A 13,994-nucleotide genomic window follows, 5' to 3' on the forward strand; every position below is an offset into this window, starting at 1 on the left:
CTATAAAAGTATACTGACCACACTAATTATATCTACCACATTGCAAGCATTTTGACCCTATATGTGTATGTGTGTATGAGCATGAGTGTGTGTGTGTGTGTGTGAGAGATCCATATTTATAGCAGAAGTTGTGGAAGGAGAAACGGGATAGGCACAAGGCCATTATAAAAAGACTAGAATCAGAAGTCTGGAGTAGCAAAGGAAGCAAATGGGATCCTCCTATTAAGCTCTGCTTGATGCAAAAAGAGGCAGACACAGGCTTTACTGGGGTATCTCTCAGGATTAGTGCTTAAGGTACTACTACACAAAGGTGACATCTGAGTTCAAGTGGACTAGGGACTAAGGATCTGTCATATGAGTTTTTACATCATGAAATAAGTAGATCATTTCTGTTCCATATAAGATCTTACGTCCCAGGGTTTCCTGAAGCTCTTGTCTTTTCCTTTGCTGCTAAAGCTGGAATCCCTGTCTGTGCTTATTAGCTTGGTAGGATTAGAAAGTCTCATTCCCATGGCCTCGCTAGGAGGAAGTAAGGGAGAAAGATGGGGGCAATTCCTACATATGTAGGACCAGATTGTAGGGAGATGTGTAAGAGATCACCAAAAACTTTCCATGGGCTTAAAAAAACATCAAACCAAGCACTAGTTAGCTAATTGTCTACTGTACCTAATGTTTGGCTGTACAACAACCTGGTCCTAGACAATCTCACTAACGATTTGTCCTTGGACTGAATGCATGAAATATCTTCAAAAAAACACAAATCAACAAATGCTCAGCATATACATAATTAAGCTGTTTATATTTATGTGGTCAAATCCTGAAAACATGGAATTGTGTCAAGACATTAAACTGTTCATTTTCACTAAAGAGGAATAAGCCACTCACACAATTAAATGTTACAGGTGAAACTATCATCAGATTTTTCTAAGTTAAAACAAAATCATTGTCTTAGAAATAATATAAACTCTTCAAAAAAAGTTTTCAATTATTATTTTTAAGTTAAGAAAATGTTGTCTCAGGAGGTTATAAAAATCACTACTTATATTAAATTTAAACTGGAAATAGCCAACAAAAACTGTAGCTAAAATGGCTTAAAATACTAATAACTCACTTTCTCCATTCTTTCACTTGTCCCAACTAGTTAACCACATTTATATATTTTCTTGGCCAAAGTCAACTAAGAATGTATAAGAAGTTGTCATTTCTAAAAGGATCCTCTCAGTAATAACATTAGAATGGAGAAGTGAAAAACATACACGTGATAGATGTTCTGTGGTAAACATATTGAGAAGAGTAGAGAACTCAGACAATAATTTTGGTTCAAAGATTTTTGGCAGCAGGGAAGGAAAATGTACTGTGTTATTGCTAACTGAACAGTCAGATTCACTTGTAGAGAATAAAACTTTTCCTTCAACTAAACTCAAACTGGAACTTCTTACATGATATAAAGAATGAGTGACATGGTAAAGAGTATCTCTAAACCATGGTTTTACAAAAGTTTCAGATAGAGAAATATCATTCAAATGGTATTTCTGGGGAAGGATTCTATAAAGAGCATAACATTAATTATAACTAAAATATTGAGTGATAAAATACTTAGCGTTAAAACACAATTTACATCTTAACATTTTATTGTACTTTAAAAATTTTTATTTATTTATTTAATTAATTTTGGCTGCATTGGGTCTTTGTTGCGGCGACCGGGGATGATTCTTCGTTGTGGTGTGCAGGCTTCTCACTGTGGTGGCTTCTCTTGTTGTGGAGCACGGGCTCTAGGCGCACGGGCTTCAGCAGTTGTGGCGCGCGGGCTCTAGAGTGCAGGCTCAGTAGTTGTGGCGCACAGGCTTAGCTGCTCTGCAGCATGTGGGATCTTCCCGGACCAGGGCTCGAACCCCTGTCCCCTGCATTGGCAGGTGGATTCTTAACAACTGTGCTACCAGGGAAGTCCCTATTGTACTTTTAATAAGGCTCTGCAGTCACTAATTACTAACACTTGCTTTTATATTTTCCCATATCCTACTTATTAATTTTTAATTGTATCATCATAATTTTATTGCATGTATTCTGCAAATTGCCTCAAATATTTAATGAAATGAAACAGTATACATAAATAAAACTTGCAAAAAAATTATAACTTTGCTTTTCATAGGCACATAGGGATTTAACTATGTGGTTGCCTTACCCATGCCCTCACTGGGGAGTCTAATAGAATTTTCTTTAGTTGACTCATAAACCTTACAGAAATAAAAAGTTCCATTGACATGATGACTGGGTTCAGTAGAGCGTACAACTTTATCTATGCTCCCTATAGATATTATTTTTAGAATGGTGTTGTGATTAACATGGCAAATGTGGACATCAGGTTGAAATATTTTATAGTCAGTGAAACAGATTAATAATAAACAACCTAATCAAACATTTAATTTCAAAAAGATCTTACCTTTTGTTGTTGTGTTGTGGGACCTTGTGATTTAGGTGGAAAAGTACAAGGTATTCTTCCATGATGGATATGATATGGTAATAAGAGACTGGGGTCTAACGGGACCCAGGGAACTGAGAGACTGGAAGGCACACCAGGAAGGCTGTAATGTGTTTTATGCAAATTGTACGCTGTCCTAGTAACTTTTCCATCAGAGGTCTTGTAGATCAGGAGTGAAGAATCTTCTGCTGCATGAGACAACAAGTAGGAACCCTCCTGCAAGCTAAATCCACACAAGGAAACTCAACTCATTGGTTCACTGTGTCAAATTCAATAGCACTTTCTTAATCATAATATATTAATAAAATTGAAAACAATTAGGGGAATGGGATACCAACTCTAAAAACACTTTTATGACCAAGTAAGATTTAAGAATCTTTTAAACTATTTTCATGCCTTTTCAGCAACTCATTTTAGTTCTTATTCCAAGTTCAGGATATATAATTATTTTCTTTTCACTGTTACATCAGTTAAATTGTAAAATTTCAAAAATTTAATGGGAAACAGACAGTCTGCCTAATTCTCTAATTCATGGACAACACATATGGAAAAGTACATATACATATGAGTACATAAGTACATATACATACCATTCCTATACACAACATTTAAATTAATTAAACACTGTACCTACTTTCTGTCTACTAATAGGTGAACAGAGATAGAAAAGTGAATGTGACAAATTCACTACACTGAGAAGTTTAAAATAAAGTGGCAGAAACAGTCAGTGCAATAATCACAATACGAGGGGCCATGAGAATAATAGCAACCAAAGCAGTTAATAGGTACTGAATGTTTATCATGAGCTAACGACGACTATACTGTTTATATCCATTTCATCATTAAATTCTCCAAAACAAAACTTTAAGGAATAATATTAATTATTAACCTCGTATTTGAGATAAACAAAAATCAGACATGCTAAGTAATTTGCCCAAAGTTCTGAGTGCAGGACCTGGATATAAACCCAGGCAGTCGAACACCAAAAGCCATACCCTTAATTATGATCCTCTATTGTCACAATAATAAGTTCTGTCAAATCTACATTTTCCCTTTCTCTTTAGAAAGCTTTAAGGAATTCAGTGTAACAACATAAAGAGCTAAAGGGATACGATTAATATACTGTGTTTTTTTGGGGATTTTACATTCTAGCTCAAAGGTACAATGGAAGATATCAGTTCTTTCCCACAATCTATCCTTAAAAATAAGGACTAGTCATACTTACAAGGATCTTCCTACAAACCTGATAAGTTTTTCATTAATTCATTACTGTTTTTAAACAGAAAAGTAATAGGTATCGACAAAAGTGGTTCAGAGAACTATTATTCTCAGAGCATTTTTTCCCCAATCATTTTCTATTCCCATATAAAGAAATGAATAATAATTGATGTGACAGTGGGAATAAGTAACATTTCAAACACTGAGCTTTTATCAGTGAAACCTTATATCTTAACCTCCTTCACTAAAAAAGAAAAATGCTTTGGTTTACAGAGAGAATTCATGGAGAATGAGACAGTTCAAGAAAGAATATCTTAAAAGTGCTGCATGGGGGCAGCAATGTACATGGATGGCTACAAATATCAGTAGTTTCAGTAACGGCCTCCCCCCAAAACATACATCCCAAACCCTAGAGCCTGTGAATATGCTACATTACATGGTAAAGGGGAATTAAGATGGAATTAAAGTGAAATCAAGGTTCCTAATCAGCTGATTTTAAAATGTAAGGTTTTCCTAGATTATTCTCCTGGCCTCACTGTAATGATGAGTCCTTAAAATGTAGAAGAGGGAGGCAGAAGAGACTCAGAGGGAGATAACGGCTTTGAAAGAGGTGAGAGTGATGTGATGTGAGGAGGACTCAACTCGCCTTTCAAAGTCTGAAAAGGGAGGAAAGGAAGAGCGCCAGAAGCCAAAGAATGCAGGTAGCCTCTAGAATATACAAAAGTCAAAGAAACAGACCATACCCAGAGCCTACAGAAAAGAAGGCAGAAAAATGACACCTTGATTTCAGCCTGAGAAGACCTGTTAGCCTCCTGACTCACAGAACTGCAAGATAATACATTCCTGTTGTCAACACTAATTTTGTGGCAATTTGTCACAGCTGCAGTTGAAAACTAATACATAAGCTAAGATATTGATATTCAAGTTTCAAAAAGCACTTGGCAAATTTTGTGTTTAAGCATTGTACTTCACATGAAGAATGGAATACATAAAGCAAAAATCTTGCCACAGAATCTCAGAACTGAGGAGTACTTAGAAAATCACCAAACTCAACACCATCATTTTATAAATAAGGAAACTGACATCTATCTAGTTGCATAAAAAGTAGGAGAGTTAGAACTTTGAGGTTTTTGTTCAAATTCTTGAATTGTTTTTAGTTTATCTTTTGGTAAGGGCGTAAGACAAGGAGTGCAAAGGTTTGTATAATGAAACGGTTTGACAAATGATCACGTAGAGAATCTGTATTCTAAGATTTGCTATGGACCGAGTGACTAGCCTCTGTGTTGCTTCCTTACCTTGAAAATGTACACAATATAGCTATGGAAGGCTGACTAATATTCCCCCAGAATGTTTACATCCTCTCTCCAGAACTTGTGAATGTTACCCATCAATGGCTTTGCAAATGAAATTAAGGATGCAATGTGACAATAAAAGCAAAAATTTGAGTGATGTACTTTGAAGATGGAGTAAGGGGCTACAAGTTAAGATATATAGGTATTTCTCCAAAGAAGACATACAGATGCCCAACATCACTAAATCATCAGGGAAATTCAAATCAAAACCACAGTGAGATACCACCTCACGCCTGTCAGAATGGCTATCATCAAAAAGACAAGTGTTGGCAAGGATGTGGAGAAAAAGGAACCATTGTATACTGTTGGAGGAATTATAAATTGGTGCAGCCACTTGGGAAACAGTATGGAGGTTCCTCAAAAAATTAAACATAGAACTACCATATGATCCAGCAATTCCACTCTTGGGTATCTACCACAAGAATGCAAAAAAATTAATTCGAAAAGATATATGCACACCAATGTTCACTGCAGTATTATTTACAATAGCCAAGATACGGAAGCAAATTAAGTGTTCATTGATAAACGGATAAGGAAGATGTGATATATATACAATGGAATATTACTCAGTCATAAAAAATGAAATCTTGCATTTGCAACAACATGGATGGATCTAGAGGGTATTATGCCACATGAAGTAAGTCAGAGAAAGACAAATACCACATGACTTACTTATACGTGGAATCTGAAAAACAACAGAAACAAACAAAACAAAATGAACATAGACCTACAGATACAGAAACAAAAGGGTGGTAGCCGGCTGCGGGTGGTGTGTGTAGGGAGAAATAGGCGAACAGGATTTAAGAGGTACAAACCTCCAGTTATAAAACTAATAAGCCACAGGGATGTAACACATAGCATAAAGAATATGATCAATATTATTGTAATAATTTTGTATGGGGACAGATGGTTATTAGACTTATTGTGATCATTTCACAATGTTTGCAAATATCATATCACTTGCAAGTTTATGTAGTAAACTTGAAACTAACAGAATGCTGTACACCAACTATATTTCAATTAAAAAAGAAAAGAAATACAGGTAGCCACTAGAAGCTGAAAATCAAGGTGAGGAAACAACTGCCTCCTCAGAGCCACCGCAAGGAGCCAGCCCTGTTGATACAAGTTTAGTCCACTGAAAATGATTTCAGATTTTTGACCTCCAGAACTATAATAGAATAAATTTGTGTTATTTAAAGCCACTAAGTTTGTGGTAATTTGTTATAGTGGCAATAGGAAACCATTGCAATAGCCTTACAGAAAAGTGTAATTGCAAGCTCACTGAAGCCAGAGACTATTATATTACCTACTTATACTTTCACAATTTCAACTTTGACACAGTAGAATAAATTCTGTATTTCTAGGTTATTTTCTATCTATTCCTAACAACATATATTCAAAGTTTCTATGAATTTTCACCCAAGAAAATTAGACATATCAATGCAAAATGCCTCCAAAGTACTTACCTACTTAATTTTCTTAGAATGTGTTGAAGGATGTTAAATAAACTTGATATCCTATTAAACAGAAGAAATCTATATAAAATTAAGCGACAAGAAAACTTACTCTTAACAATTTTAGCTCCTCAGGAAGAGAAATATCCTCAACAGCAGAAAAAAAAAAACAGATGAAATAATGTAAAACACCAAAATTTATTTCTAATTTGTTTCACTTATAATATTTTTTGCCATTTTCTGATCTCTCTTCAAAATCATAAAGTATTTGGCTTGTGTGAGTCAGAGCAGCTGTAAAGAGATCGATATTTTACACTGAAACTATAAACTTTTTAAGAAGTTTATAAGTTTAAAATTTTTTTAAAGATTAAAAGTTTAAAAAGCCTTTAGTAGAACTAATCTGCAGAAGAGTTTGCCTTTTAGAGATGGTGGTGGTAACCAGAGAAATTGAGAGGTACTTTAAATGAATAAAGGGAAATGAAATATATTGATTTAGTATCTCTTCTAGACCTAAATTCATTCCCTTTATTATTTATTTAAAAATGGTTTTCATTGAAAGAGGTAGAGCAGGCAGTGAGTAATGTACAGAAAAGCTTTTCTATTCACATATGTAAATAAAAAGTTACTCCTCAAAAGAAGCAATCCTTATAATAGAAGTAGATGTTTTTAAGTATAAGCAGAGAATTCAAGTTTGAATCTGGAGGCTTCAAAAACTATGACAAGCCCCAAAACTGGAACTATGGAAGTAATAAAAGTCAGGACAATTTCCCATCCTTCAAGGTGAATCAAACATATTAACTACCAAGGTTGTCACCCTAGTTCAGCTGTATGCTCTGGGGAAAGTCACTCCAAGTTCCAGTTTCCTCATATATAAAATGGAGATAAAACTACCACCAGTCCTTCCCGGAAAGTTGTGAGATGCAAATTAAATTCATTTCAATCTGATGTACAGTAACAGTTGGTAAAAGAACAAACTTTTAGAAGTTAGGGTGTCCAAATGAGTGTATACATCCCTGAGAGCTAAGAGTCTTATGCTTCTATACACTACCAAGACGGAAGACTCCTCTGTTGTTCTAGCCTCCTTTGTCTTAAGTAGAAATACTAGTATCACTAGTACATTTAATTTGGAAATGGAAATGATTAATGTGAAATGGATCACAAACTGGGTCAGGGCGGAACCTCAATGTAAAAAAGGACTAAAAGTCTTGAAAATAAATAATTTAAACTTAACCAATATTTACAGATAAAGGAAAATTAGTGATCATATTAAGTTTTTAAATTCCCAACACAAAGTAAAGCTTCTTACTTGAGGGCTGAAAGTCTTTCTTTTAATTCTTCTGAGGTGATTTCTTCTAGCAGGAAAAGCTTTGAAGTAAATGTATCAATATGTCCTAAAATAAAAGATCAAACTTAAAGAGAACAATTGCAGTATTTAAAAAACAAAAAAGCCAAGTTATCCAGTCTCTTTAAAGATGTTTTTACAAAACTGTAATAATTGTAAAGTAACTTTATATTCTAAAAGTAGGAGAAATAGACATTTTATTAAGTTTATTAACTAAAGATGTATTTTAAAATGACATTAGGGACGTTCCTGGTGGCACAGGAGTTAAGAATCCGCCTGCCAACGCAGGGGGATGTGGGTTCGATCCCTGGTCCAGGAAGATCTCACATGCGGCAGAGCAACTAAGCCCATGTGCCACAACTACTGAGCCTGTGCTCTAGAGCCTGAGCTACAACTACTGAGCCCACGAACCACAAATACTGAAGCCCGCGTGCCTAGATGCTGTGCTCCACAACAAAGAGAGGCCACCACAATGAGAAGCCCGTGCACCACAACGGAAGAGTACCCCCCACTCACTGCAACTAGAGAAAGCCTGCGCACAGCAACGAAGACCCAAAGCAGCCAAAAATAAATAAATAAATTTATAGAAAAAATAAAATAAAATGAATTACAAGTCAGATTATAAAAGAAATATGTATTAATTCTAAAATATTTGCTTAACATAGAAAAGTTTACACATGTCCATAGCAAAAAAAATCATCTCTAAGCCCACAATTTAAGAATAACAACTGTTAAAATAGTGGTGTTTCTAATTTTTATTAAAGTTGCATTTTTATGGAAATTAAATTTTTAGAGAAATATGTACCTATTATGAAAGCAAGCAGATAAAGTCAAATTTATAGTTTGGGCATGCTCTACAAATTTCTAAGACAGTCTGGGTTAAGGTAAAATTTAGATTACAAAAATGTGGCTTACTCATTCACAACAGCCAAGACATGTATAACCTAAGTGTCCATCAATGGATGAATGGATAAAGATGTGATACACACACACACACACACACACACACACACGATGAAATATTATTCATCCATAAGAAGAAAGGAAATTCTGCTATTTGCAACAACATAATGGACCTTGAGGACACTATGCTAAGTAAAATAAGTCAGAAAGAGAGAGAGAAATACTGCATGTATCACTTACACGAGGAATCTGGGAAAAAAAGTCAAACTCACAGGAACAAGTAGGAAAGTGGTTCACAGGGGTTGGGGGCTAAAAGGGTACAAACTTTCAGCTATAAGATGAATAAAGTCTTGAGGATCTAATGTATAACACGGTGACCACAGTTGATAGTACCGTACTATATAACTGAAATTTAGTAAGAGAGTAGAACTTAAATGTTTTCATCAAAAAACAAAAAAGAAAAAATATAAATATGTGAGGTGATGGATGTGTTAATTTAACTAGATGGGAGGAATCCTTTTACAATGTATACATATATCAAATCATCATGATGTATACTTTAAATATCTTAAAATTTTATTAGTTAACTATATCTCAGTAAACCTTAAAAAAATCTGGCTTATTTTTAAATTAAAGCACACCATAACATTTCCTATGGTTTAAAAAAAAAAAATCAAAAGTCTGCTCAAAGACTTACTTTCTTACAAACGTGACCTAATTCTAGAATTCCAAAAAACAAAATAGAAAACTCTCAAGATTACACTTCCATTTTAAAAAGTAATGCGTATGTTCTACAACAAAACAGGTTGAGACACAACACTGAAGTCCTGAAATGTTCCAAGGAAATGATATAAAAGACAGCTCTTAGTTAAATGTTATATAACCATGTCAAGACAAAAATCATGTTATTACAGCAGTTAAATACATCAATAGCGTAAGAGTATAATACTCAACAATGCTGAAAATAATAACATTTTGATTTTAATTTTTTTCAGCTTCCAATATTTGGTTATCAAAATCCATGACCTGGAATCAATCATTGTGCAACAAAAAAATGCATATAATTTAATATCACATTTTCTTATCTAGTCCCCTTTCATTTGCTTTGTGCTCATAAAAAGAATTAGAAACATTTTTACCAGATACCTTTCTTCTACAACAAATCTGTTCTTCCCACGCCTACTTATCATTTCCTGTGCCAAGTTTCAGTTTCACCTCTGCATTCCTAACACTCATTATACACTGACGTTTCTAATAAAAAGGGCACATTTCAATGGTTTAATAACTGTAGAAAGGGAATATCATGTACAATAAAACATTTTTAGACATTTACTAAATGTGCCTTTGAGGAAAATCACTAACAGTACTTACCTTTTTAAAGCAATCTCAATGAAAAGTATGTATTATATAGTATATGTCAAATACAGTTAGGTCAAAAAATATACAGAGAATACCATACTAAGTGCTATGAGGGCCCACCTCCTCAAGGAGTCTACAATTCTCTCAACATTGGAGCGTTTTAACCTGTGGGCCTTAAATGAGTATACATGTGTCTTTGAGATATTTATCTCCTCAGTCCTTGGGGCAGCTGAGCAAGGTGTGGGATGGCAAGAGCTTCCTGGACATTACCCCTCAGCCACAGCAATCTCTTTTGTATATCACAGTGTGCTATCCAAATATTTTTTATGTGTGTCAAGTTTGGGAAGGTTATATAATACAAATCAAGGCTTTATATACATGCACACATTCATACATATTTATGTGCACACACACATATACATAGGCAGTTCCTACTCTGCATGCAGTATGGGATGAGAAAAATAACCACACATAAGCCAGAACTATGGAAGCAATTTTAAAAATCAATGGGAAAAATTAAAACTGTTCCATTACCTTTAAGATTTTTTTGGTCAAAACATTATAAATTCCCCATCAGTTATAAACGTATAGAGAAATGAAAAAACAGTAAAAAGTAACCTTTATTTAGTATACTGTAAATTAAAAACATTGAGATTTAAAGTGTTATTTCATTATAAAAAACTCATTAAGAGGAGTCTGAATAGTGCTTGTCGCCTTCTCCTAGTACAACTTACGATAGGGAGCAAGCACCTTTTCTATGCTGTGGTGAATGGTCACACTCCTCGAATCAGCTTCCAACATGATAGCCTTTGCGCTTTAAATATCATGATATATCTCAAAGAGTTCTTTTAATGTAAAATATTATGCCAGTGTCACTTCTTCATCCTTTATGCCACAAGCACTTTCCTCATTTATGAGTTCACCTTCATTAAGTTCCCCTTTTGGCATATCTGGTCTCCTGAACTGCACCAGTGTCAACATTTCTACTGTCAGCTGTTTCTTCTGTAACTCCATTTATGCTCAATTCAAATTCCACTTCCAGCAGTATCACCTTTTGTTTCTTTGCTGTGCTTTAATCTTTGTTGGCCAATTCCCTCTTCTGATTATCCACTTTTGTAAAACATCACATGAGTTTATCACTGGGAGACAAGGAGGGAACACAACTACACATTTTGCTTCCTGTGCATCAACTCAGTAACAGGTGCGCAGTGAACAATCAATGACAGACTTTGAAAGAAGTGACATGATTGGTCACTGGTCATGACGTGCACTTGTTACTTATGTAGTGATTTGTGGACTGAAGAGTCAGCAGTAATGTCTGTACTTTACGCAATTACTCACAGTTAAATACCTGCGTAGCTGAAATTTGTGTGTATCAGAATTGTGCAAAGGAAGGACTGCCTGTATGTCAACTATACAAAATTGATATATATTAGAGAACTGGAAAGTAGATACAGAACTTGTGATAAGATGACTTTGGGAATTTTCCTTAAGGAATACATCTTAAGGTTTTTATGCGGCAAGAGGATAAAATGAATACTGCAATCTAAAGGAACAGAAGAACACGTTCATAGCAAAGCAGACAAACAAAAAACAAGTATGTTTATTCTACCTGAAAAAGAGACTACAGGACTCTAGTTCAAAATTGCTGAACTAGAGTCCTATAAACCAATATGCTCTTCAGTTAAATAAATGAGATGCTATGTCACTTGTGTCTCGTAAGATATGCTGTATCTGAATCTCTGAACCATGCATGTAAACTCTACCCTTACTGTCCTCTCCAAAAGATCTAATGCACTGGTCTCCAACTTTGATTTCTGAGACGAGATTGTCTTAAGTTTCTTTGAAATTCTGAGATCATAGGGCTGGGCAGGGAAAACTGACAATGAAATGCTTAAGTTAAATGGAGGAGTGGCTAGCAACAGTTGAGTGAGGGAAACACAGGCCACAACTGAGAAAGGACTATGGTGCATGACTGCATGGGAAAGAGAATATGAGCACGTGGGGATCTTCTGGTTAGGATTTTAAGGTCTCAGTTTCTAAGACGCAATGAATCATCTGCCTTAAGTCACACTGATTAACATTGTTACACACACAGTGCTTCATTTTTGTTATATCTGACCTCCCCGCCCCCCCCCCAACCAATTTTTCCCTAGCCCTGTTTAGGTTTACAGCAAAGTTATAAACACTTAAAAGACTGTGACTAAATTCTGATCCTGCCGCTAATGGAGTCTGTATCTATATGTAAGTTAATCATTCTGAGCTTTATTTTTCTCTTTTATTTAGAGCAGCAGTCAACACACATTAAAAACTATTAATAGAAATTGAAACAGATGAAAATTTTTGAAAAGAATAAAATAATATGCAATATAATATATAATTAACTATGCTTTGTTGTTTTGAAAAATCTTGGCTTAATTCTGTGCGATAACAACTATTTGAAGGATGGCTGTAAAGTTCAATTCATTTTGCTATATGGGTTTTAACAGCTGCCATTGCTAAAAAAAGATACCCACAATGATACATAGATCCAAATGGAACAAGTGCCTCACTGCTTGGCTTACTAAAGCATGACACTGATTGTTTTTAAGGAGAGGACCACCTGTCAATCCACATACTTAATATGAGTAATGTTAAATTTTTAATTTTTCATACAAAAAATGAGTTATAATATATTCTTCCTGCATCCCAATGGTTTGTCTTACATATATCTAGGGACAGTAAAAAGAATAAAGTATATAAATTCTATGGCTTGTTTTCTACCATTTCCCTTCTCTTTGACTTTTACTGTTCCTTCAATCAATTATCCAAGCCAACTTCACTTATTCTAAAAATACTTATTGAGCACCTCTGTGTGCCAGATACTGTTCTAGGTGCTTGGGATATATCAATAAACAAAAGAGACAAAGAGGAGGTTCCTTAGAAAACTACAAATAGAACTACCATACGACCCAGCAATCCCACTACTGGGCATATACCCTGAGAAAACCATAATTCAAAAAGAGTCATGTACCACAATATTCATTGCAGCTCTATTTATAATAGCCAGGACATGGAAGCAACCTAAGTGTCCATCACTGAATGAATGGATAAAGAAGATGTGGCACATATATACAGTGGAATATTACTCAACCATAAAAAGAAACAAAATTGAGCTACTTGTAATGAGGTGGATAGACCTAGAGTCTGTCATACAGAGTGAAGTAAGTCACAAAGAGAAAGACAAATACCATATGCTAACACATATACCTGGAATTTAAGAAAAAAAAATGTCATGAAGAACCTAGGGGTAAGACAGGAATAAAGACACAAACCTACTAGAGAACAGACTTGAAGATATGGGGAGGGGGAAGGGTGAGCTGTGACAAAGCGAGAGAGAGGCATGGACATATATACACTACCAAACGTAAGGTAGCTACCTAGTGGGAAGCAGCTGCATAGCACAGGGAGATCAGCTCGGTGCTTTGTGACCGCCTGGAGGGGTGGGATAGGGAGGGTGGGAAGGAGGGAGACGCAAGAGGGAAGAGATATGGGAAGATATGTATATGTATAACTGATTCACTTTGTTATAAAGCAGAAATTAACACACCATTGTAAAGCAATTATACCCCAATAAAGATGTTAAAAAAAAAAAAAGACAAATACAGGCAATAAATATCATGACTAATTAAATTACATAATTTGTTAGTGGCTACCACAAAAAGGGATTGAGGATATATTTGGAGCCAACAAACCAGAGGAAGAAAGAAACCCAGAGATGTAAGTCTGGCACTTAGGGGTGCTTCTCTCTTAGGAGTACCTGTTAATGTGGAAAAAACAACTGAGAAGCTAAGAAATGAACCAGAGCTTTCAGTAGTCTCTCAGGATTAGAGGAACAAAAACTGGAG

General features: G+C 35.1%; 1 protein-coding gene across 9 annotated transcripts in view; it reads right to left on the bottom strand.

Moving 5' to 3' along the window:
* ICE2 (interactor of little elongation complex ELL subunit 2) overlaps positions 1-13,994 on the bottom strand; it is an 89,135-nt gene that overhangs the window by 24,738 nt on the left and 50,403 nt on the right. For 8 of the 9 annotated variants that reach the window (XR_014326072.1, XR_014326073.1, XR_014326074.1 and 5 more), the window contains 3 exons: positions 7,810-7,894; positions 6,516-6,566; positions 2,441-2,702 (listed from right to left, as the gene is read on the bottom strand). Coding sequence is in view for 2 of the 9 variants with exons in the window: in XM_082835554.1 (XP_082691680.1) it covers positions 2,441-2,702; positions 6,516-6,566; positions 7,810-7,894 (398 nt within the window). In the remaining 7 variants the exon portion in view is untranslated. Of the gene's footprint in view, positions 1-2,440; positions 2,703-6,515; positions 6,567-7,809; positions 7,895-13,994 lie in introns of those variants that run through there. The other variant, XM_082835555.1, reaches the window with a different exon arrangement.

This window comes from Leucopleurus acutus (genome assembly GCF_964270905.1).
Source record: "Leucopleurus acutus genome assembly, chromosome: 1".
NCBI lineage: Eukaryota > Metazoa > Chordata > Mammalia > Artiodactyla > Delphinidae > Leucopleurus > Leucopleurus acutus.